General features: G+C 48.5%; 3 protein-coding genes across 5 annotated transcripts; 2 read left to right on the top strand and 1 right to left on the bottom strand.

Annotated features, from left to right (window-relative positions):
* Nucleotides 1–10,447: 10,447 nt before the first annotated feature.
* CBY1 (chibby 1, beta catenin antagonist) lies at nucleotides 10,448–13,465 on the top strand. 3 transcript variants are annotated; one of them, XM_083813930.1, is made up of 5 exons: nucleotides 10,448–10,537; nucleotides 11,155–11,250; nucleotides 11,781–11,886; nucleotides 11,968–12,083; nucleotides 12,947–13,465. In XM_083813930.1, the coding sequence occupies exons 2-5, from the start codon at nucleotides 11,173–11,175 to the stop codon at nucleotides 13,025–13,027; spliced, it is 381 nt and encodes a 126-aa protein (XP_083670056.1). In that variant the 5' UTR covers nucleotides 10,448–10,537; nucleotides 11,155–11,172; the 3' UTR covers nucleotides 13,028–13,465. The 3 variants fall into 3 exon arrangements, with proteins under 3 accessions (XP_083670056.1, XP_083670058.1, XP_083670057.1); XM_083813932.1 differs by having other exon boundaries at nucleotides 10,488–10,537; nucleotides 11,151–11,250; XM_083813931.1 differs by lacking the exon at nucleotides 10,448–10,537 and adding an exon at nucleotides 10,697–10,813.
* Nucleotides 13,466–13,501: 36 nt separating this feature from the next.
* Nucleotides 13,502–15,422, top strand: TOMM22 (translocase of outer mitochondrial membrane 22). The gene is made up of 4 exons (XM_083813921.1): nucleotides 13,502–13,748; nucleotides 13,838–13,956; nucleotides 14,111–14,228; nucleotides 14,650–15,422. The coding sequence occupies exons 1-4, from the start codon at nucleotides 13,641–13,643 to the stop codon at nucleotides 14,722–14,724; spliced, it is 420 nt and encodes a 139-aa protein (XP_083670047.1). The 5' UTR covers nucleotides 13,502–13,640; the 3' UTR covers nucleotides 14,725–15,422.
* A 222-nt stretch (nucleotides 15,423–15,644) lies between these two features.
* Nucleotides 15,645–25,416, bottom strand: JOSD1 (Josephin domain containing 1). The gene is made up of 4 exons (XM_083813912.1): nucleotides 24,668–25,416; nucleotides 20,293–20,421; nucleotides 19,960–20,154; nucleotides 15,645–18,122 (listed from the first exon to the last, which is right to left on the bottom strand). Exons 1-4 carry the CDS (start codon nucleotides 24,850–24,852, stop codon nucleotides 18,023–18,025), a joined length of 609 nt encoding a protein of 202 aa, XP_083670038.1. The 5' UTR covers nucleotides 24,853–25,416; the 3' UTR covers nucleotides 15,645–18,022.
* Between the last annotated feature and the right edge of the window lie 39 nt (nucleotides 25,417–25,455).

Below are 25,455 nucleotides of genomic sequence, written 5' to 3'. Positions count from 1 at the left end.
AACTTTACAACTGCTTTCCTTACCCTACTTTTATTTCCTATGAAATCTTTACGAGTCTTCAAAGTCACTGACAATGCTACTGACAAGCTTGCATTTGAATTAATGTTCAGTCACAGGCCTGGTTCAAGTCTATGGGTGAATCATCTTCATTTCACTCAAGTAAAATGGCAGAATTGACTCAATATTCATCAAAAGTCACCTGAAAGAGTGAACAAGAAAATTGCTCACGGATGGGTCTACCATGCAGCAGGACACAGGGCAGTGTGTGTATTCTTGACACCAAAGAAATTCTGACTCCTAATACAAACAAGCTGGAAGTACTGCAAATATTGTCTTAACTGTTATGGCCAAAAAAGTCGATGCTTCTCTAACTTATTCATACATCAGCATTGAAAATTAATCTACATTAGACACAAAATAAAGCAGCTTAATCCACCGAACACAGAAGAGCAGAGTTTTTCAGTGCTATGGCTAAAAAAAGTATAATTTATGGAATGTTTTTTCCTTTAATATATCCCAGCTCACAGAAGCCGAGTGCTTCTGTTGTCAAGTAAGTTGAATAATGACTTTGAGTACACTGCTCTGTTTTGTACTGAGGGCAGCATTTTCATTGGCATGGTTCAGAAACAAGAATGTATTTAATGTGCAGCTAATAAAACAAGTTTGATTTCCAGGTTACACAAGAATTCACTGGTCACATCAAGAAATGACGTTTTACAAGAAAGACATTTTTAAATTCACGCTTGGAAGAGGTTCAGCACTGGTATTAGAGACATTTCTTCTTAAAAAAAAAAAAACAAAAAACAAAAAAAACAGAACACCCCACAAGCTTTGAAGAACTTCAACTTTTGAAAAACAAATGATTTTCACAGTGTTTCTAGTGTTTCTTCATACTTGATGAGTCTGGAAAAGTTAAGGCTTTCTAGCTCAGCTTCTCAGTTGGCAGCAGCTTTTCTTTTAAACCAGCCATACTGCAGAACTAGATGTGCTCTTCTTTTGGCCAGTTTTCTACTCTTGGCTTTGCTGCTGCTTCTGCAAGTGAGTTTGTATGTAAACCACAGAGAAAAACAATCTTGCTCCATTTGTATTCCATATGTTTGCCAGGCTAGTGGCCAGAAGAGATCATGAGCAGTTTCTTTTCAAATTCTAAAACGTGGATAGGCATTGACTGCCTCATCACAGTTATTTTCAGCTTAGAATAACATTTAGAACTCTCAGAACAATTGTAGCCAGCTTAAAATGCTGTGCTTCCTTGATTTTGCTATACATAAAGACTTAATTTGAAGTGATGGCCCAGCCAATAATTATCTTCAGTCTTGCACCTTTAAACTTCAGTGATTGATTAACCTGATTATTCTTGTTTTATCCCTTGCTCCAGTTTCCTTGGATTATCATGGATTCTTTGCCAGCCTTACTGGAAGTGTGTCTGTTTCTTAAACACTTCTTCTGTCTATACCTCAAAGTAAGTTTTCATGCCCCCCTCCTCTGGTGCTTGGTCTGAATTGATGATTAGAAGTGGCATGTAATAGTCTCTGAAACTCAGTACAGGTGCACAACTCCCACTAAGTTCGATATGTTCACAGTACAGCAAACTGGAGATAAGAAGCTGATGAGAATAACAACCATCTTCCATCCCAGGCATTTGTGAGGACAATGACTGAGTGACCTTGAAGGAACTCTATCGAAAGTAAAAGCATCTGCAAATCGACTCAGGAGACTGAACTGCCCAGGCAGAGGACTTTTATGAGTACTTTTATGGAGGAAGTTATGTATATTTGATAGAAAAAAAGATAGGGAAGGAAATTCCAGACACTGTTGGAATAAATATGCAGTATATCGTTCATCACCAAACACCGTATTAAAATTCCTAAAGAGCAAATGCTGGAGGAAGCCTACTGAGAAGGACAAAAATGCTACAGAATCCTGAACTATCATAATTGCGAGACTAGAAACATAACAAAGCACTAGGCTTTGGAAGTTGCATCTGTCAGTAGTTTGAACACAACAAAGGCTGTTTAAAATCTCTTAGAGGACCTGCATCCAGACAAAGGAAGAAAGTCCTCTCACCCATTCTTCTCAGGATGACGGAAGGTTCTAACAGGGAACAGGGAAGGGACCTTACTGGGTTAGGGACAGAGTCCTGTGGAGATAAACTGACAAAAAAGCAACACTAAAAATTGCAAAGCAATCCCACTTCCGTACTCCCTGTATGCGAGCAACTGCCCTTAAGGATCTTTCTGTATTTGCATGGCATATGTAGATGCCAACAAAGAAGATGAGCTATGGCAGCAGGAGCAAGAAAAATTCACTCAACCAACCACAACATCTTCCATCCTTCTCCAAACACTTTAACACCTCTCTAGGACGACGTGCTATTTTTAGCCTTCTAGTTTTCAGCATATGTTGAGACTGCTTCCAAACACTTTCTTTCTGATCATTTTCCAGCTCTGCATCTTGGGTCTGGAGGTCTGAAATAAATACCGAGTCTGGATTGCCCTCATTTAGCATGTGCCAGTGGACCCAACGCCTAAGAAAGTATTTGCACTAATTAGACACACACAAGAGGATATACATGCAAGCAGCTCCGATGGGTTCCAGCTACCTAGGATTGACAAACACATACATATGTACATGTACACGCACCCTCCTGCTTCTCATATGGGGAGGACATGTTACACCAGAGCAAAGACATTCAGAGCAACAAGACTGCAGAGTCTTAGTAAAATAAAATATGTTTTACCTTTTCATCCCAGTTCTATGCCTGGAAAAGTCACTGTTTCATACTTTCCTTGTTTGGACTTAGAGGACTTTGCTTCCAAGTTATGATGAGGTTGGTATTTGCTAGAAGCTTGTCCACATCATAGTTCCTTCAAGAAAAAAAAAAGGCAGAAGAAAAGTTTGAGTCATTTACCACATTGGTAGGAATAATGCCTTAATTTTCATATATTCTCTTTAAAGAGCCTAGCTCATCCACAAGTGAGACATAACTGTTTCTAGGGTGAAATACAGCATCCACTAGTGCTGGCAACACCACGTTGCAGTCATGTGAAGAGGAATAAAAACATCCTCTCCTGCTGAAACTGCTAGAGAAATTTCAGGGTGGTAGAAGGCAATTATAGGCTTGGAAAATAGCTGTGACACCAGGATAATGCCTCCATCTAGTAAAAAATAACTGATTAAATTATACCATAAATGCCTAACATTGCTGAAGTCAGCTGTCTCTAACAGAAGCAAATTTGGAGATAGCCTCCCTCAAGATTTATTGAGTCCATAAATTCCTTTAACAAAATTAATAAAGCACAACACGCTCATCTTCTCCGTTTCAATTTGCAGGTCTCGGAAGAAAAGTGGCACTAGCATCACATCGTTACTGTATTCCTCTGAGTCAGTTTAATAAGCAAATTAATCCCTTCCAAATATCCATGCCCTGTGCAGTTACTCAGTGAAATGCGTTTCCCCCTTGCTGCTCCACGATGACAAAGCAGTGTGGGTGAGAGGTCTTCTCCTAACACTCTGTAATGGCAGGACCCTGGCTGTGGCGAGACAAATTGACACGTTGGCAGCGTGGAGTTCACTTTGATGATAGTTAAATATACACAAAGGGTTTCCAAAGAATAAAAGTGACCTAGAGCCTGGCATAATTGCTGTAACAGTGCATGTTACAAGAACAAAAAAATACACTAAACTATGTGCTTGGTCAAGAGAAACAGAAGTTGTTGCTTCCACTTGCTGGCAGGCAGGACAACACAAACGTTCATTACGAAAATATGTAGAAATCAGCAAGATGCAAGCTGAGTAAATTCTGTGTGCTGTGCTGAGAGTAAGCGTCCTCTGCGATAGCACTGAATATAAAAGAAAATGCCTGACATACTTTATTTTGGACTTTAAGGAGAATAACTTGATCTCTTGCCAGCTTTTTTTCTAAGGGATTGGATTTAACAAAATGAGCAGACCTTAAGACTGATCACCCATTTCCTTTCCACTTCTTCAGTGTGCAATACAGGAAAAGTAAAAAAGTTTATAAATATACACATTCTTAAATCCAATTTAAGAACAATATAGTTCAATGTATTTCCAAAGCATCTCTAGAGAAATAAATGGCTGTCAGTACCAACTTTGAATGCTCTCATTGGCTTCTGTATCAGGTTCAGCATTTCCAGCCTCCTATTCAATGCAGCCTCTGTCTACACTTACCACTGCCATTCCTTCCACTGCTCACACTTTTTTCCATGCTACTTTGCCCAAACAGCCTTCTCTTACTTTTCTCCTTCTGCCTTACTTTATTTGCTCTCTATGCTTACAACTTTTCCCTTCTTTGTGCGACAAATAACCATCTTTCATTTCTTCTAAAACACTAACAAAAACATGACTGATAATAACAATGAATTTCTGTTAGAAATTTGCTATTCTGTGTCCAAGCACAGTGGGAATGTTCTTGCATTATTCCACCATACAAGTAATTCAGGTCCCAAGATTTCAAAACAATTAAATCAGAAGCTCCTAATTAAACAGCCAAAACTTAATTGCCAGGCACCTGCACTAGCTGCAAAATAAATGGTTATTATGGAGTATTTTTGAGAACATAGCTACCTAATAGTCACCTAGTAGGTGACTAAATATCAAATCAGGATATTTGTTTCGGAACCCACAATCTTTTTTTTTTTTTTTTTACCAACTTGATCATCCTTATTTGCAACCTGTTGAACACTGGCTCACCTGTCTCAAATTCAGTTACAAGCTTTCCAGTGTCCTGCACAAGGCTTGGCATACTGACATGACTCCCAACAACAAGTTATCGCCACCAATTCTTTGATCTTGGAACTGAAGTAGCACATTACTTCACCAGTGGATGAATGAATGTATTGTGGAAACAGCCTGCCTGCTGACCTGTGACAATTTAGCTTTCTCTTGGACTGACAAGATTTAAACCTTCAGGGACTCATTTTCACCTGCTTTTATTTCCAAAATGAATCAAATTACATAGACACGTGAGCTAGGAACAAGTACCTAAGTACAACAACCCCTCCCTCACAATGTTAAATATGAGATTCTTCAAAATATTGAAGCACTTGGTGCATAAGTCAAAACTGAGAATTGTTTTTCCCATGTCACATTCTTTGCTTACTTCTTTTCAGAAGGAAATATCTACTGTATTTTGGCTGCAGAGCACAACAGAGACAATGAGCACTGCCTGTGGAAGGCTGACCTGTGATGAGAATCCCTAGACAACCAGCGAAGAAGAAAAGGTGCTGTGGGACATGTGTTTCAAATTAGTAAGACCAAACTTAGAAAAGAAGAAAACTCCTGAGGACTTTAGGGAATCCTTTCTTAATGGTTACGAAAAAAATCCTTTTTCACATCATCTGACAGACAAATTGATCAAAAACAAAAAGAAACAAACCTGTCAGTAATAGGAACAAGACACAGAAGTCAGCAATGGATTCTTTCAAAGAAAGCCTTAGCTTCTGTGACGCATCCACTTGGTAGTTGCATGTCTTTGCAAACATTACATTACATTCTTGCAGGGAGTGCTTATTAGTCTTCTTTGGACTGCTCGTCATCTTGAAGGAATGTGGGGAAAGGAAGGAGAATGAGAAACAGTTCATCAGTTTTGAATCCAAGACTCAGAAACAAGTTTATGCAGAGAGCACCCTCCACAATGTCTATTTTGCTTGGACATGCAACGCAACCATCATTTTCATTTTGGATGGTACATTCACAATTTGTATTTTCAGGGTTCTTCCCCCTGTGAATCAACAAAGATCCTGCTTTCCCACTAGAAAACACAGCAGTACCATCCAGCTATTTATGACAGCTGTTGAGCTGCCAAGAATACCTCATGTGGTCCTAGTAGGTCTCACATTTGCATCCCTTGCTACCCCAGAGAATGATGCAAAATTAAAAAAAAAAGTAAAGCAGATCTCCCATTTAGTGCTGAACGTACTATAGTACCTGGCCTTCACAGGTATCTTAGAAATAGATTCTAAATATTTTGGATGTCTCTAAATAGCTTTTACCCCACGCTAGTTCAGGCTTTCTGTGAGCAGTCATATGCATTCCCCAAAACCTGGAAAGCTCCTTCAACTACATACAAGCTTACAGCAGACACCAGGTATGGAAAGGACTTTTTGGGCCACACAGTCCATTCTCATGGTACTGTAGACACCACATAACATAAACCCTTCCTTATTTCTAATTTTGCTTTTGCTAAAAGCCAGTCCACAGACATACCTTTTTAGCAAAAAGAATCAGAGGAAGACCTGTAGGCCAAGGGATCCTGGGGAGAAAAATGACCACCCACTTTGGACACTAAACTTGTACAGACTAGTGAGAACTGGTTACCTCAGTGTTCTTACTACTTTCCTCTGTCTTTGGTGACAGCAGATTGTTCGTCTTGATTTTCTCTGCTTCCAAATGGGAACAGTCCCAGTCAGTGTAGCTCTTGGCATCGCCAGTGTGCCTAGGTGGAGAGAAAGAAGGAATAGTGAAAGAACACAGAGAAAAGAAAATACTTGTTACTTTTCTATACGGTGTGCTAAACATACTAAGCTTCACATTATCCCATGATGCAGTATCACTTAGACAAAGCACAGCTGATGTCCATCTAAGACATGAGAAAAAAATAAGCTTAGAAGGGGATTTAGAACGCAGGCCCTGCTCACCCTCCTTTGTAAACAAGAGAGTAGATCAACCCAAAGGCCTAACATCTTGTCACCAGCCACTGCCAGTTGTGGAGGGTTACCACAGAGCGTAAGAAACAGACCAATATCCTTTCCCTGGTATGGTTTCTTCCCTGAATCCAGTATCAGGATTCCATAGACAGGAGGCTTAATGTCTCATGATTTCCTGGAGAGGAAATCTAAAGTGATTCACAGAAACAGATGACTGTGAAAGCAAGACGCAATGAGAATGAGAATGAGAAGAAAGACAGGGAAACAAGCAAGGAGTAGCCAGGTAGAACAGTTTGGCAAGAATGGTTGAGCAATCACTTGAAAGCCTCTTCAGAGGCCTGGGAAATTTCTATACAACATCATGACCTTATATCCACTTTTTCTAGAGCAGAGGATACATGTTGTACACATTAGTAAGGCCTAAGAAAGGCCTACATAAATAAACGTAAAGGTGTATGTGCGAATTCAGGGAAGGAGGGCAAAGATGGAGACTGAAAGACAAGGGATAGCTCAATTTCCAGCTTACAGCTTGCTTAAGCTGCCTTTCCTGACAGGAACAAAGCCACTCTCACCTATCCATTATGAAATTACACTGAAAAACTGTGTCTTGAATTCTTCAGTACTGAAACATGATCTTGGGAAACCAGAACTGAAGCAGATACACAAGGCTCAACTCAGCAATGAAGGGAAAACCTAGGGTTTAAGGAAAGAAAGATGACAAATCCATGTAGTTTTTATTTAAGAGATCACTGTCAGACTGTTCTTTTGAATGACAAACTCTATACTTCTGCCAGAGGAATAACTGAAGCCTTGAATAGCCAGCTCAAGTATCAATACGCTGTTATCAGTATCAGAGTTCACTAGCTCAGAGAAACCTTCGATTGTACTATCTGCATGACCTGAAAGCATACGCGCTCTTTATTTTGGATTAAGTAACAAACAAAGTTTCAATTGATTCAGAGCCTATAATTAAATAGAACTGTCATATTTAGCAAAAGAAGGATTAAAACATTTCTAAACATTTCTCCCTCTCCTTTTTTTTTTTTTTTTTTTTTTAAGGAAGGTGATGTTAGCAAGGGAGAACAATCAGACAGTTTGCTAATGCATATATTTAGAACCTTCAGGAGACAGTAAAAGCCCTCTGTGAGAAGAAGAAAATGAAGAACCCAGGAATAAGTAACCACCTCAAAGAGAAGGCAGGTATGAGTTAGGTGAAGGTATATTCCTTGGGTGAGAGAGACAGGGCAGAAATGAGTGACTAGAAATCAAAACAGTGCTTTTCCCTCATTTGATTATTTTGCTTTATAAAACTTTATTATCCAGAAGACAAAGGCATGAACTTCCCTGGTTATCACTTGGTAATTTAATTTAAGGGTAACACCCATTACACCTCCATGTCTTCAAAAGTCACAGTACAACGGATGATTGTATATTAGGATCCCTGTAAGAATCAATTAATAGATGCCTACACATCACTGTGAAAGTCTCTCTAGGATAAGTATTAGTTCCAGACTGCTCCTGTGATGATGGATTTCTGCATCTCATTTTACTTTCTGACTGTTTTCTCTGCCTAGCTGTACACATTTTAGTGAGGGCCTCCTGGTGGTGAAAACTGTGACAGTCAAAGAGGAGGAAAGTGTAGTTTGCAGTGAGGTGAAACAGCTGTCCTCTTATCTCTTGAGCTGACTATAACGAAAAGAGAAACAGAAAAAGAGTTGTTTGCTTCACCAATAAAATATAGGTGAGATACATATTCTGATATCTATGATGCCAGAAGAAAGGACTTAATTAACTGCAGAACACTGAGGTGACAAATTACCTCACTGCTGAAGAAATTAATTGGGCATGAAATTAATTTCATTATGCAAAAAAAAAAAAAGCATAGGTTTTACACTCAGTCTCATTTAGCCCACTAGTGAATGTAGCAAGCTTCAAGCAACAATAATTAAAATGAATGTTCTCTTTGACATCGGAATAAGCCTAGAGTGTCTGAGTTCACCAGTCAGTGGAGTTTCTCTCTAATTGTTGATATAACAGAACAAAAATACTGCATGAAAAATACTATATGAAATACTATATGAAAAAAAAGGCAAGAGAAACACTATGGAGTTAAAAGTCTCTCAGATCATCTAAGCTGTATTGATTGCATCAATTCTGTATTGATTGCAACCTGATAAAGCTGACGATGTTCTAAATTAAGCCATCAAGAACAGCTTGAACCTATTCCACAACTTCTACATTGTCATGTGCTACAGCCCCATCTTTCATCCCGTCACTTTCTCAGCCTTCCACCAGATTTCCCAACAATGTCCTCATAAAAAGATATGCAGTTTCCTTACATGACGCCTGCAGCATGCAGGTTCTTCACTGTCTATACAATGGACTTTTGCAGATCCTAAGCGATCTCTCTAGTTATTGTACTGGGAGATAAGACTGCACTAGGTGTTCACTTCCCCACAAAGTGACAGGCACAGTACACAGCGCTACACCATAATGCTTTTAACACGTCTAAAGTCACATGTCAAGCTATCCCTTGGCAGGAGAACAATACAATATATTGAGAGGCAATGCTAAAAATAGCGGCAGTCAGTTCATCCCAATACCTACCTGATATAAGTGGAGATAAAAACACCAAAAGCTATTGCCAGAATAGCCTGAGAGGTTGGTGCAGCGAGGAAATTCCACCGCATTTTTTGAGGAAACGAAGTCTGGCAAGAACTGAAATTTAGTAAAAACAGGCAAAGGAAGAAAGATTCCTGAAGTAAATCATTCTGGAAATCAGACACTGAACCTCTTTCTCTCGCTCTCAAACTTCTCGAGCTTTCTAAACTCTCATTCACAAGCCCTACCGACTGTAAAAGGCACCCCATACAAACTAGCATCTGCGTGCACAGCCGTGAGGCGTACAGAAGTACGCATTCATGTCACACGCCAAGGTGGTGGGGATCGGCTGCCTGCCTTTTTCTGAGTCTCTGCCTTTGTCAGAGGATCACTGCGAGACTCTGGCTAAACGAGACTGTTTAATTTTATAATAGTCATGATGTATTACTACAACGCTTATCCTGCTTAGTGCAAGAACTCCACGCACAACTGTATTATACAGTTTTTATTATTATACAGAATACATTTATTTACAATTACAATTATAACAATTATAACAATATAATTATATACAGGATACAGCATTCCTCTAGGAAGGGGAATGTTACTACCCCTACAGAGCTGGCAGGGCACGTTTAAAGCCTGCTTGCCCCCTCCAGTAACAAACTCCTTGAGCGTTTATAATGGAAATATAGGTGCCTTTGTCTTTGAGCATCTCATGGCATTTCTTTTCCCATCTGGAGCTCTTCTGCTTTGAGTACTTATTTGGAAATTCAACATTTTTAATGCCTTTAAGAACGATTGGGGGGGGGGGGGGGGAATAAGCAAGCATTAAGAGCCGAGTTCCTCACTCCTGTGTGGTCTCTGACCCACACGCACACACGTTAGGTGCAGGTTTTCCATTCCGTAACTAACTTTACGCTCTCCCCATTTTTCTTCCCAGTTTCTCGCCTCACTTCTTTCCACCCTCCTTACCACCCTGCACAGACACATCTATGGCTGTTAAGCGCTCAGCAGACCCACAACCCCACAAAACCCCCACTTAACCTCCACAAACCCATCTAACCGCCTGGCTACGTTCTCATTTTCTCCTTTTTTTACTGTTTTTCCGTTCCTCCCTCTCCCATTTGCCCATATAAGGAGGGATTCCCCCCCCCCCGGCCCCAGGGCCGTCGCCATGGCGACGCGACGGCCGCAAACCGCTGCCGGGCCACGCGGCGGAGCAGCCTACTGCGCGGAGCGGCCGGGGGGCGCTGCCCGCTGAGGTGATTCCCCCCCTTTTCCCCCCCTTCTCCCCCCCCCCGATCCCGATGGAACAGCCCGCTCCTGCCGCCCCCGCACGGCGGGGCAGACCCAACCAACGCGAGGGCGGGGGGGGGGGGGCGAGGGGTGTGGTGTTTCGCTGAGCCTGCTTGTTTCGCTACTGAGGTGCCGGGAGGGGAAAGCAGGGCGAGAGGAGGGTTGGACCTCAGCGGTTCTCTGCCCCGCCGGCTTCTCCTCAGCGCGGACCGGGCGGGTGGCTCCCCCCGTCCCTTCGGGTGGTGCGGCCCGCGCCCCCCCAGTTCCCGGCCGTGTGGGGAGGGGGGAGGTGGCGAGTGCGCATGCTCCGGCCGCGCTGGGGAAGGGGGCGAGGGCGAGGGCGGGAACGGCCTCGCGGCGGTTTTCAGCCGTTAGGGGGCTGACGTCAGGGGCCGCCTCGCGCCGCTCCCCCCGCCAACCGCCGCGCTCGGTTCGGTCACGTGGTCGCGGAGGCGCGAAGGCGGCCGCGTGCCGAGGGGGGTGGGGGAGGGGCGCGGTCCTGTCACGGAGCCGCCTCAGGCGGGGAGCGGCCGTCGGCGGGCCCCGGCCCCCTCACCCCTGCCTCTTCTTCTTGGGAAGGCAGCCGGGAGGGCAGAGCGCCATGCCTCTCTTCGGTAACACCTTCAGCCCCAAGAAAACGCCGCCACGGAAGGCCGCCTCGCTCTCCAATTTGCACTTGGTAAGCCGCCGGGTTCCGGCTTGTCTGCTTGGGCCCTTGGTGAGGAGGGCTGGGCGGTTCGTGTGGTGGAGCCCCCCCGCGCCACCTTCCTCCCCTGCTGGTTTGGGGTCACAGGGTGCGGAGGTACGAGCGGGGTGGCTCAGGTCATCATCACCACAGCCACTGCCCTGAATGGCTTCCCCTGATAGTTTAAAACCCAGGGAGATGAGTGTGCTCGCTGCCAACGGGACTGTGAATGCAACAGACCGTAAAGAGCGAACATCTCCCTCTTAATCCTCATATGGTATCTTCAGTTTGGGGATAGAGTTTGTTTGCTCAATGTGGGCTATATGTTTGGGTGGGGGAAAGTGCAGGCATGGTAATGAGAGGACACGGTCCTCTGCTGCAGCCGTGCATGAGTATGAGTAAGATTTCTGGCTCCAGGGCCAGACTGGCAACTCAAATTGGGATGGTGGTCACTAAGAAATGGGAGTGTAGGGCGGTGGCGGCTTTGTGTTTCTGTAAAACTCTGTGTGCTCTTCTCCTTGCAGCTGGATAGATCCACCCGTGAGATCGAGCTGGGCCTGGAGTATGGCAGCCCCACCATGAACCTTGCTGGCCAGAGCCTGAAGTTTGAAAATGGCCAGTGGGTGGCAGGTAGAGTGCAGCTCGGCGTGTTTGGGTCTGCGATGGTCATGGATGGCCGATAGTCCTTATCGTGGTCTCTATTTCCTCCAGAGTCAGGGAGCTTCACGGGAGATCGCAGGGAAATGCAGCGCTTGCGCAAACGAAACCAGCAGCTGGAGGAGGAGAACAACCTGCTTCGCTTGAAAGTGGATATTCTGCTGGACATGGTGAGTCTTTAGTGAACTTCCACCCGCCTGCAGCAGCGGAAGTGCCCATGTGAGGGGTTCTGGGAGCACCGAAGGAAGCGGCTCTTACTGCAGGGGGTGAGCCCCACTCCTGCGTTCCCCCACTATGCAAGAGGGCTTTGATGCCAAAGTGAGCATGGCAGTAGTACAGTCTGATTTTATCTGCGCCCCCTGCAAGAAGAGGAGAGGTTCCTCCAGCAGCAGGGCTTGGGTTTAGCGTGACTGGGTTGGCCAGGAGCCCCTACAAGTGCCATGTTTCCTCTTGCCCTCTTAGCATGGAGTACGTCATCGCTCTTGCCACTCCAGGCTCTACGCTAAATGTGAAGTCAAGTTACAGTCACTCTTTCTGGCCACAAATTAAAGCTCCAGGATCTTCCTTGTGGTCTCCCGTCTGTTCTGTATGCAAGCCTCTGGGTGAAGGAATTCCCAAGCCCTGAATTCACTGAAATTCAGCCTTGCACAACAATCACAGCTTTCACACTCAAAATCTGGAGAGTTGCGCTCCCCGTGTGCTAGGCTGTCTGAGCGTGACGTCTCAGCTTCCATCCCGCTGGAGTGGGAACACACACACTCTCACGCGGGTGCTGGCTCATAGCTGTAAATCTTGGTAACATCTTTGGAAAGATTGTGCTGTGAAACGCAAGGCGTCGTCGGGAAAGCTGGGACAAGGGGCTCGCCGTGTGCTGCTGCAGGGAGATGAGGCGCTTTGGGGCGGGGGAGCCATCTCTGTCTGATACCTCTCGCACGCCTTCATGTCCCACTGCGTGAAAGGCGCAACAGACCGCGTTCTGCAGGCGTGGCGCGAGGAGGGAGCGCTTCATTCTTGTTCGCTGTTTGCCTTGCAGCTCTCTGAGACCACGGCCGAGTCCCACCTGATGGAGAAGGAGCTGGAGGAACTGAAGACTCACAGCCGGAGGAGGAAGTGAAGGAGAAGAGCTGGCTGGAGGAGGAGGGAGCGAGGAGGCTGGCTTATTGAGTCCTCCTTGCCCCTGCGGGCAGGATGCCTAGGACTGGCTTGGAATTGTGTCGGTACTACATACAGGGACTTTGTTCCGCGGGACGAGATGCCTGTGGTGCTGTGGGCACTGCGTAGGGGATGCTGCAGCACCTGATAAGTTGCACCACAGCGCTGTTAATGAACACTCACGTTTTTTATTGGAGCACTTTACAGCTTTCCTTCACAGCCATGTAACTGCAGGTACCTTATGCTCTAGGACGAGCCCGACAGCGGAGATCCCCCCTCCGCCGCCAACCCCAGCCCCGCGCGGCCTCGCACCCAGCCTGCGGCCGCAGGGGCCGCTCGTCCCGAAGGGCTCAGCTCTGTTCTCCCCCCTCTTCCCATTAAACGTTGCCTCGAACCCAGACTCGGGCTGTCCGCCGCCTTTTTGCGGGCGGGTGGGCGCGGTGCCACCTCCGGGCAGCCGGGAGGCGCTGTCCCCGCGCCGTCCCCTCCCGCCCCGCTCCTCCCCCGGCGCCGCTCCGGCCGCGGTTCCGCTTCCTGCGGCTCGCTGCCCCGCTCCGTCCCCGGCGCTGCTGGCCATGGCCGCCCCCGCGCCCCTGCCTGCGGAGGAGCTGCTGCCCAAGGGCGGCGCGGGCAAGGCGGAGGAGCTGGAGGACGAGCTGGAGGAGGACGACGACGACGAGGAGGTAGCGGGGAGGGCCGCGGGGGAGGGGAGGGCCGGGCGGGGTGACCCTGGCGGCCGGCCGGGCCCTGACCCCGCGCTTGCCTCCCGCAGCTGGACGAGACCCTGGCGGAGCGGCTGTGGGGGCTGACGGAGATGTTCCCCGAGAGCGTCCGCTCGGCGGCCGGCGCCACCTTCGAGCTGTCGCTGACGGTAGCGCAGAAGGTGTACAGGTGAGGGCGGCCGCGCCGGCACCGGGGGCTGCCCGCGGGCCGGGCGCGCTGCGGGGCGGGCGTCGGGGGCGGGGTTTGGGGACGCTCGTCTGGAGGCGATCGGCGGCAGGCAGCGGCCGGGAGGAACCTTCCCGACGGCCTTTCTCCTCCCTAGGTTCTCCAGGGCAGCTCTGTGGATCGGGACCACCTCCTTCATGATTCTAGTGCTTCCTGTCGTGTTCGAAACCGAAAAGCTGCAGATGGAGCAGCAGCAGCAGCTGCAGCAGCGACAGGTGAGGCTGAAACGCCACAGCCCTCTCTTTGCGGTTCGGTCCAGCTCCCGCACGGCCTCGCAGCTATCAGGCGTCGGCAGAGCTCTGGAAATCTGAGCGTGATTTGCTCCGTGCTGTGGTCTCGCTCATCCCACGAGACGCTCTCGCAGCGAGGCAGCGGTGGCCTGGCCTGCACGCGCGGAGCAGCATGCACGCGGGCTGAGGGGCAACGTCCAAAGCGCCCCGGTTTGATGTTGTCCGGCACCAATCTGCTCTGTTGTTGCAGAGAGGAGACCGGTATTGCACAACACATCTGGTAACTTCGTTACTGGTGCAACGTGCCTGGTCCCGGGGGTGTTTGCTGTCCCTGCTCCAGCTGGGGGAGGGCGGCGAGGTGCAGCCCCTTTACAGCTTCTCTTTTTTTATGGATTCTTTCTTACAGATCCTCCTAGGACCCAACACAGGGCTGTCTGGGGGCATGCCAGGGGCCCTGCCTCCGCTGTCTGGAAAAATCTAACTCGTAGAAGCTGCGTTGGATTCGTATCATGTGGGAAGACCTTGAGATTATGCTGTATTGAACTGTTGATTTGTTGGGCCAGGGCATTTTTTTTGTTTGTTTGTTTTTATTTTTGGTTATAACTTTGGGACATTGACCTGTTCACAACGTGTGGGGGGGGAATTCCCCCGTCTGGACCTGATGATGGCTCCTGCCTGCATTTTCCCCCTGTAGAAGTCGTGAGTCTTTTCTTTCATTCAGTCATTGCGCCGTTACCAGTTACAAAGACTTGAAAGCGGGGAGCTCCCGTGAGGACTCCCCGCCTCCCAGAAAAACCATCCTGGGGCTCAAGTCGGGCTGCAACTGACAGCGGTCAAACCCCCACCTTCCGGGGCTACCTGGAAGCCTCAGGCCACCGGTGACAGAACGAGTAGCGACTGTCCCAGCAGATGAAGTAAAAGAGGAAGAGGGGTCACAGGTAGCTGTACCCCCTGGAAAAAAAAAAAAAATCCTCCGGGAAGACACGTGTGCAAATATTTTCACTGCGACTTTGTGTGTGTGTGCGCGTGCGGAGTACCAAGGGAGCAGCAGCCCAGGTTAACAAAGATCACGTCCGTGCTGATCCTCTGCGTCGTAGAGTAGACCTTCAGATATCAGCTGCATATTTTTTTGTATTGAATATTAAATAAATCCAACCTGAGCAGTGTGGTTTTAATAGACGTCCCTGCGAGAGGCTCAGTTCTTTCCTTGAGGGCAGAGGGGCTGTGCAAGTAGGGGCCCTTCCTGCTCAGGCCCAGCGTTGCTGAGGGGGAGGAGGGCTGGAGAAACTTGGGGTAATTTAAGGGAGCTTTTAGAGAGATTCCAGAATGCTGATTCTAGAGATTCTGCCTCAGCACCACCAACCAAGTCTCAAGGTTTCTTAACTCTCCCCGAAGTCTCAGTTTTATAACCAAAGAAAAAAATTTTATTTTTCCTTTACATAATTTGTTACAGAACAATTCAGTTGAACATACAGAAGTGATAGGACATTTATATGGAAATGTTCTTTTTTCTTCCTTTTTTTTTTTTCATATTTGGTTAAACAAAATACATCTCTGTAAACAAACCCAAGACGAGGCTCTAACAAAACCAAACAAGCAAGAAAACAAACACAGGCTACCGCCCTCCCCGTGGGACGGGGGCGGTGTGCCCACCACCCCCTCAGTCACAGCAGCCTCGCTCCCCCCAGGGCCGTGATCGGTCAGTTTCCCTTTACCTGAGCAGCTGGATCACGCTATTTTGCCCCACGGGAGAGGTGCTGACGTACGAGGAGAGGAAAAGTAGCCCCAAAGTATTTTAAAACATCTTTGCATATTGTGCACTGATCTGTTGGCTTGCAGTTTCCATGCAAACAGGGTTTCTCCAAAGTGCGATTTTAAATCAGCATAGAAAACGGTGCTGTTGAGATTCATTTTCTTTTTTCCCCCCCTTCCTCTCTTGAAGAAATGGCTTCAAGTCAGGAGCAGAACGGCTGCAGGCTTCGCATTCTGCTTGTGAAGTGTTTAAAAATTCTGCCGGCTGGTATTGGTCACTGGAATGTGTTACGAAACAGGACTTTTTATAGAAATGTTGGGTGCTTAAAACACAAGAGCCGTCTGCCCTCGGCTTCAGGAGGCTGCACTCAGCACGCTGCGGGACGGCGCCTGCGAGACGCCCGCGGGGCAGCGAACACCGCCGTGGTCCTGTCGTCACACGGCCTCTGCCCCAAGAACAGCGAGGCGCGGTGCAGCGGTCCCGTTCGGCTCCGAACACCTGCTCACGCTTCGCAGAGCTCTCAAGAGACAAGGAACTGAGAACAGGTGGAACGCCCGCAGCCCTCCCAAGGCTTTGCTACCCCCTGAGCAGAGCCGCTGGAGCCCCTTCCCTTCCCAGAGGTTTAACCCAGCGCTCACGTGGAAAGGAGGGAAGCAAACGGCAGCCCGGCCAGGAACTGCTCAACGCAGCGAGCTCTGCTCTAAATCCAGTGCTTCCTCCTCCTGCTGCTGCCGTGGAAGGAATGACCCAACGACAGCGTGCCCAGCGGACAGAAAACAACCCATCAAGATCCCTCTCGGAGTCTCCGTGGCCAGTCACGTTTTCCCCCGCGGAAGGGAGGGGAGGAAGAAGCGATTTGCCCGTCAGTGGAATGTTTGGCAGCCAGCGCTAAAAGAGAAGTTGGTTCAGCCACCAGGCCCTGGTCTGAAGGTTCTGGTGGACCCTCTGCACCTCCCACGTCAGCTGCAAGTAACTATAAAAAGGTAAAACCTGGCTATTATAAAGCCTTCATGCCTTAGGATGATTTTTTTTCCTTTGTAACTTCAAACTCACTGGTAGAAAAGCTCCTTCTGGGACATTCTGCGTAACATTTGTGACCGCGGGCTAGACTTGTGGAAAGAGGAAAGCAAGAGGGAATGAATTCCTCCAAAAACCCCTTCGGTGTTATTCCCCTCCCCGAGCAGCCCCTAAACTACCGGGTGGCCATGCAGAAAACCAAAATAGCCTCAGATGTTGAAGAAACTAAAACCCAAGACAGTACAAAACCCCAGGCAGACTACAACCTCGATCAAGTTCGGAAACCTGACACTGCTCCACGAGCCTGCGCTTGCTGTTGCCACATCGCCTTCGCCAGCCCCACGTTGCCAAACAACCACTCAGCCCCAGACAGAAATCCTTGGAGATACTGGGGAGGAACCCTCTAGGAACCCAAAGAAGTTCTTGAAAGATGACACTTCCCACCCCCCCCTCTAGTTCTTGGCACAAGCCACCCCTGCGAAGCGGAGGGTCGTGCTGAGCACCGTACCGTTCCTAGTGTTTGAGAGCGCCCCGAAGGACCCTTAGGAATTGCGAATGCCTTCACAACTACTTGTTTTGGAGACGTGTGGAGGAGCAGCAGCGTGCTTGGCCCCTGCTCCTCCCCAGTAAGCTCTGCGGGGAGTTACTGACCACGCGCAGCCTTGGATGACTTGGGGAAAGGGAGGCCAGAGGCTTCCATGCACCCTGGTCCCAAAGCCCAGTTTTTAAAGAGCGCGACGCCTTCTGCTTAGCTGAAGGGCACACAGCTCGTTCACCTTTGTAATTAAAGTGATTAGCTTCCAGTTTCCTCCACTCTGCCCTCGATCCTTCCCCACCCACCGCCCCCAGTGTCCTAAGCCACTGCCCTATTGCACCAAGGAAGAAAGGAAAGAGCCTAGCAAAGGAAGTTCCAGAAGAGAAGAGTCGGGGCACCCATTATCCAGGTTTCAGGACATCAGGAGTTCCGTAAAGGGGCAGAGCTGTAGTGGGAGGACAGAGTGGGTCCGGGTCACACGTCAGCTCGCCAGCTCTGGTGTGCTTCCACCTCCTCTGGCACCACCAGCAGGAGTTCACAGTTCTTTCCTCTCAGCTGGTGTTTCAAAAATTTCCTGCAGCAAGGTAAAACAGAAATAAGCGTTACGGAATGTAGAACTTTGTCATCTACAACAAAACACAACTAACTGTGCAAATGTGGCAGGAAATGGGAGGAACATCCCCCACACACCTGTAATTATTTTCTGACAGAAAAAAAAAAAGTAAAAACCCACTAGATTCAAAACACCTCGACCCAGCAAGTTATTGCAGAATCAGACAGAAATGATCTTAGCTTCAGGAGACGGGTCTACAGAGATGTCATTTTCTGATTTTCCAGGGTGGGAGAAGTAGAGTTAAAACAAGTTCAGTTTCTTCAAGTCTCCAAGACCAAGAATCCCAACGTGTTTAAAAATAACTCCAACAAATCTGGAATATTTGTGGGGAGAAAAAGAAAATCTTCTACCATTTGGATGTCTTCATCCCAGACCTCAGCAGCAGAGTGCCACCCAGTCATTCGACGTGGTTCTGCAGCCCCTTCCTGCCCATAAGCTTCTTCTAACGACAAACCTGGATTAACTGCAGTAACTATGAAAGCCAAATCAATGTCTGCTCCGCTATCTTCCAGCCCACGTTTCCAAAATTCACTACGTAGCAAGGCTGGATTTATTGAAGAGCAGCACACATGCGATTAAATCTACCAGAAGCCCTGCAGAGCCGATTTGCATTGCTTTAACCTGGAAGCGCACAAAAGGCTTACGTTCCGTTTGCCAAGACTTGAATGGCACGACAGGCTCTGCAAATATTGCTCATGTGCAGTCCCTAATTTAGAACAAGCCCGGTTGAGACAGCAATGCTGCTACTGCAGTACTTGGGGACAGGACAGAACGGCAGCGGAACAGCAGCGAAGGGCAGGCTACATCCTACCGGCAAAGCCAACTGCACCCGCCGGCTTGTGTAAGGTTGAAGAGAGGAGGGGAGACAAGCCAGATGTGCAACATACAATTAAATAAGCAAGCAGGTTTTACTGTTGTCAAGAAAAAGGCTGCACTTTTAAGCTGGAAAGATTTTTGTGGGGAAATGCACAAACAGATCAGTATCTGATCACACCGGAGCCCCTGGTGGAGCAGGTGGATGTGGCCTGGAGGAGGCTGCGGCCCATGGAGAGCCCCCGCAGGAGCAGGCCCCGGGCCGGAGCTGCAGCCCGTGGAGAGGAGCCCACGCAGGAGCAGGGGGTCTGGGGGGAGCTGCCGCCCGTGGGGGACCCGTACTGGAGCAGTTTGCTCCTGGGGGATGGACCCCGTGGTACGGAGCCGTGTGGGAGCAGTGCTTGAAGAGCTGCTGCCTGTGGGCAGCCCCCGCAGGCTCAGTTCGGGAAGGACGGCATCCCGTGGGAGGGACCCCACAGGGAGCAGGGGCAGAGTGACCGTGAGGGAGCAGTGGGGATGAAGTGTTAGGACTGATCATAGCCCTCATTCCCCGTTCCTCTGAACTGCTCAGGGGGAAGAGACAGAAGACTCTGCATGGGGGGAAGGTGTTTTGAGTTTGCTTTTAGTTCTCACTGCTCTAACCTGTTAGTACGTTGGCAATAAATTACACGAATCTTCCCCTATTGAGTCTGTTTTGCCCATGACGGCAATTGATGAGTGATCTCCCTTGCCCTTATCTCAGTCTCCTCTTTTAAGGAGGGGTGCGTATGAGAGAGCAGCACAGTGGAGCGCAGCTGCTCATCAGTGTGAAACCACCACATAAGTGGAGGCCCAAGACTCTTACTACTGTCACATCCTTGCTATTGGAATTCAGCCACAAATGTTTCCACCCCAAGTGTTTAAGGACAAATTCCCCCCTCCAGCAGGGAAGGGAGAACAGGACAGCAACCCACAAACTCACACCCACACAACCGAACAAACTCACCTGAGCTCGCTTTCACCTCCAATCCACTCAGGCACCTTGAGTTTGGAGTCGAGGTTGTAGTAGGTGCCTCCCACCTCCCGGACGCAGATCCAGTGCTGTCGCTTGAGGGGGAGCTTCAAGGGACCCCAGCAAAGGCTGGAGGGCAGATTCATGATGAAGCCCATCACGTTGGACAGGGCAATGACATTAACATCCCTAAAAGAGCGCAGAGAACAAACGGCAACAAGATTACGTTCTGGTACTCTAAGTCATCTGTTTTGTGGGGTTTTTTTTGTGTTTTTTTTTTTTGTTACAGACAGCAGCCATCTCTGGAATCACACAGTTTCTTAATACCTGCGCTTGTCCCACCAAACTGCCTCATAGCCTTTGGTCTGAAGCGCTGCCATGATTACGTTCACATCATAGTTCCCATTCCCCAGCATGCTCTTCTTGTGGGGCGTCACCATGGTGTTGGGAGACAGCCTGCAAACAGAACAAGAGGCTGCTCTAGCAGGTGCTTGTCGAACCCGTACTCCAATATTGCCATACAACGCTACGCCTGTTTTCAGGGGGTTTGTTTGTTGTTTAACCATGAACTAGTCCATTTCCCCCTTATCCCTCCAGCCAGGGTACTGAGGGGGCTAAATAATGTGTCAGCAACAGCTTTGTTATACCAAACCTCCAAGGATCCTAGCTTTGACATGACAGACTGCAAAGCGTGAAGCTTTTTCCCCTCCTTGAACTGGTACTTCTGAACGATGCTTTAATTACCGTTCCCTCAGCTGAGGGCTGGAACAAACGCCAGTTTGCCATTTAGAACGACAGCTATCACGACTTCAAGAGTTTAACGGTCACCATCAGTCTTGAAGACTGGATGAGATGGCAAGAGCCAGGGCAGGCTGGCTGCAGAAAAGGTCGTTCTCCTGTCCCCCACTGGTAAATGAAGAGTATTCGCACACAAAGCCGTGAAGACATTTGGGTTTGGGAGGTTTCTGAAGCACTGCCTCTGCTAAAAGATTAAAATACACATAAATATCTGTTGCTGTAGGTAACTAAACAGCTCATCTTGCTGCAAACAAATATTTAAGCTTTAATAAGCTCGCCAAGACATCACTTGCATTACTGCAGTATCTAAAAATCCAGAATCACAGTCCATCATGTTATTATGCAAAAAGATAAGACAGCATTTGCTGTCTACAAACACAGATAATGGATGCAAGTCATAAAAGATGGAGACATGTACCAAAAAAAAAAAATATGCCAGAGTCACTTTCACGATTTTATGGTTTTTTCCCCCCAAGAGACATTGTAAGGAGGGAAAAGGACGAGGTAGTGAGTTACTCTGAGGAGGACAAACAGGTTTCAGCCGCTGGAGGAAGAAGCACAGGGGGAAACTGGGAGCCCCTAATAGCAAAGTCAGACAATGCCGAAGAAGAAAGTCAAGCCCGAGCCCGGCTCTGTTGTGATGGGTTGCTCTTTCGAGTGGTGAGGACTCCGTTAGTGCTGGCACAAGGCTCAGATGTTTCACATCACCCAGCTACCTACGTTTCTCCCACCTCTCCTTCACGTCAGCTCCGTCCCCCAGTGCTCCTGATGCTCCTGCACACCCTTTGCTCGGCCTTCAGCACGGTGCAAGTCCCGCAGGCACCGCTCCTCCCGCAAGAACACCTCAGCCCCTCTGCATTCAGGTACAGGGCAGGGCGTTTCAGACCAGCCAAGGCTAGGAAAGCTACGGACAGATAACCTTCTGCATCAGCTGCGTCTTCTTGTGGCGCAGCCGACTGCAGCAGAACAGCCTGGGAAGACCGCTGTGTTATCTACAGTGGGGAGAAGAGCCTGGAACAGTGTGGGAACCCCAAAATCTGTCAGTACCTGCCGCTGGGCATTTCTGAGCGAGGCCGTGGCGTTTCCAGAAAATCAGAGTTGCCAGTCTCCAACTCTCTGCTGTGCTTTATAATTTTATAATCACAGAGATGCTGCTGCAGCTCATCACAGCCCCGCCAGCATCACCACAAAGCAAGATCACTCAGCTACAACTAATTCCTCAGGAACACTGCTTCAACCTATTAGCTCTCATGAGCGCTGGCAAGCCAGGAAAGCCTCCCAATTAACAGGGCTTGGCTAGCACAAGCACCCCCTTGTGGCACAGTTTCCCAGAGACAAGCTTACTTGAGGGCTGAAAGAACGCATTTATCTTTGTCCTTTCCTGCAACTTTCAGAGCTCCAGAAGTGAGATGAAAAAAAAAAATAGTAGAGGTAACACACTAAGAAGCGTTACCCACGAGCAAACTTTCATCAAGAATTATCCCAACACACTTCTACTCACTTGCACCTAAATAAAGTCCACAGTCATCAGCTGAAGGATTCTGAAGCTGAAAGAACAAAGTTGCCTTCTCCCACTTCAATAATAATAAAACTATTTATCTGGAGACTAATCTGAGGAAGACTGACACAGAATTCCAAGTACCAACCCTTCCAAGCTTTCTAAGTCACAAACCTTCGTCACCATGTTGTCTTAACGGAACAGGCTCAAACTCCAACACGAAGTTGTCTTTCCTAACCAGATCTCAACAAACAGACTCAGGTGAAGCAAAGCGATTTTGTTTGTATCTCCATGCAACGTTTGGAACGAACAATCTCACTTCCCGGAACAAAAGCCAGAGAAACATCAAAAAGAGTTCTTGTACTAGAGAAGAGAGGGAGGGCTACAGAGTCAGAGGGGAGCTTGTAGCAAGCTCTGACATACACTTGAGATAATGATAATAATCAGAGGACACTGGCCTCGAGCAGTGGAGTGCAACAAAAGGGAAATCAATGATTAAGCAATGCAGTCCAATTATTCTTCAAGGGATGTGGTCAGCGCTACAGAAAGCTTAAGCTTATTTGTGATTTCACTACCTTGTCAACACCGGGCTTAAAAAAGAAAACAGAAATTGTATCCAGCAACATTTCTGTAGCGTATTAAAAATACTCATTGGTCCTTTGTTGTATTCGTTAACGCACAGACTATGACGAGACACAGGCAAGAGAGATGGAGAAGCACTGTATAAAGGCAGCTAAGACCACGCTACTTAAAGGCAAGTTGAAGAGCCAGACACAAGTAGTAGCCCAACGCAGATGCAAAGGTGGTGGCAATTCTTGTGCCTATTTTATAGCTCATCCGTTTCTGACAGGGATTTCCACGGGTATTCCATAGTTCTGTGGGGTTGAGTCAACTGCGTATCTTGATCTGATTGCTAACATGGAACAAAACCAGGCTGGAATGAGAGACAAATTCTTCCTTCTAGGGCAAGTGGTCTCACCAGAGGAGCATCCCAACCCTTTTCTGAGAAGTTTCAGGCAATGCACTAATTCTCTTTCACCAAGCCCAATGAAAACCAACTAATTAGATCACCACCTCTATCACATGGGCTGCCTTGGTGTGCTTCAGGCCAACAGGAATCCATCTGTGATTAAGATCCTGACAATCACTGCTCTGGAACAAAACCACAGAGTCTTCCTGCTGGACAAAGAGCGCCTTTACACCGCTGTGGGTCAGCTCCTCTGTGAATAGGAATATTATTTACTACACCGTCACGAACAGCATTTCCATCTGGTATCTGCGGCTGCCCATCACCACAACTCTTTCACCAAAGAAAGGAAGGCATGTACTCGATGAGTCAAGCCCCGGTTCCACAAGTGTGCTCGTTTTTGGGACGGCAGCACCATGCGAGCAGCTCCCTGCGACTGCTTTGTCCAACAGGACCCGCACAACTGCTGCCACGGAGCGTGATTTCCTCCATGTCGCTAGCGCAATGTGCTGTCGGTTGCTGGTAACGGGTATCCAAGCATAACCTGTGCTGTTATAACAATTATAAGAGCTGCAGATTGAGCATCAGGGGAGACTCCATTTCCTCTTTGATTCCTTAGCTTTTCAGCAGTGAAAAGTCATCAGGGTTTTCAAAGGCATGCTCAGGATGATTTCCATTAAGTGTTGGAACAACGTAAATAAAACATTGAGCAAAATATGTGCTATTGTACAGGGCACGTTCATCATTCACATTTATCCCAGTAAAACTCAAAAATGTTTTTATTAATTATCTGAAGCTGCCAGGAAATGCTTAGCAATGCTGCAGAAAACATGGATCTAGCTTCGGAAATTAAATCCAGTTTGACAGAGCGCACAGGATCTCACGGCACGGAAGAAAATCCACAGCACCTGAAGAACTTCATTTAACTGCTTGAGTAAGTCCCTCAGTTGGCAAAACTTCTGATTTCCAACAACTCAGAAGTTTTGCAGTATGAAATTGGGAAGTTTTTATGGTGACCCCTTTGTCACTCCTGCCACCTTCGCTCTCTCAAACCCACCCCCAAATCTGTTATTAACATGAAGGTAACGCACTGACACAAGGCAGGGACAAAGATACGGAAGACTGGCAGAAGATGCATTAAGGTAGGTGTGGGAGAAGAGCATGCAGTAAAGCACATGACAGCACCTGCAATAAAGCTCTCAGACCCAAATTTGGCAGCCGGAATAGTTTGAGAAGAAAGAAAAAAAAAGATAGAGGATTTCTAGATGGAGAGAAGGGGGGAAATAGGAAGGAGGGGTGTTTAAAAAGCTATATTCGGTTCAAAGCAGTGGCATACTCTGAACACCTTTGCTCTGTTTCTCACCCAAAACAAGACCTGAGGATCCCTCCAAGCAGTGGAGGAGAAGGGGAAGCTAAGGGCAGCGCAGGGAGCATCCTACCTCTGAAATATCTCCTGCAGGGTTTCCCTAGTGAAGGCGTTGCTGTCCTGGAAGACATTGTTGAGGGCATGGAGGGCACACAGCTCCCTGCGCTGCTTCTCGTGGTAAATATGCGGCGGCGGCGGCTGGGGCGGCTCCGCTGATTCCGACTTGGCCTTGTCACCTTTCCATGGCACGCAACTCATCTTCTCGCCGGGCGGGCGGCGAGGAACGAAGGGGCCTCGAGTCTCTTCCCCCAGAGCGCCGGCAGCAGCCCGCTGCCCCCTTATTCCGGCGGCTGGCCCCTTCCGCTTCACCTTACCCCGCGACCCCCGCCTTTATACCCCACAGAACCGCCCCCCTCCGCCCATACCCCGTTAAGACGCGGCGCGTCCCCTCCCGCCCCCCGAGGCCCAGCAGCCCCGTCGCTGTGTAACCCCTCGCAGGCGAACCCCTCAGCCCCGGGGCGGCGGCGGCAGCTGGGCACACCGCTCCTTCTCTTCCATCGCCCGCCGCGCCGCTGCCAGGCCGCCCGCAGCAGGCCCCGGAGGGGGAGCACGGCGGCACGGCGGGCGGAGGCTCCTGAGGGCGCCGAAGGGGGGACGGGGGGGCGGCGGGGGCCGTCAGGGGCGGCTCAGCCGCGGCCCTGCATCGCCCCTCAGGAAGGGGCCGTTAGGGCCGTTAAAGCCGTTAGGGCCGGCAGCGGGACGGGGGGGACGAAGCTGCCGCTCAGCCCCAACCTCCCCTCCCCACTGCGCATGCGCGCCGCGCCTCAGGCGCTTGTACAGCCCCCACAGACCCCCGGCGCG

The sequence above is a fragment of the Anser anser genome (genome assembly GCF_964211835.1).
Source record: "Anser anser genome assembly, chromosome: 1".
NCBI classification, from domain to species: Eukaryota; Metazoa; Chordata; class Aves; order Anseriformes; family Anatidae; genus Anser; species Anser anser.
The sequence above is the reverse complement of the archived record's forward strand: the minus strand, read 5'-3'. Positions and strand labels throughout refer to the sequence as shown.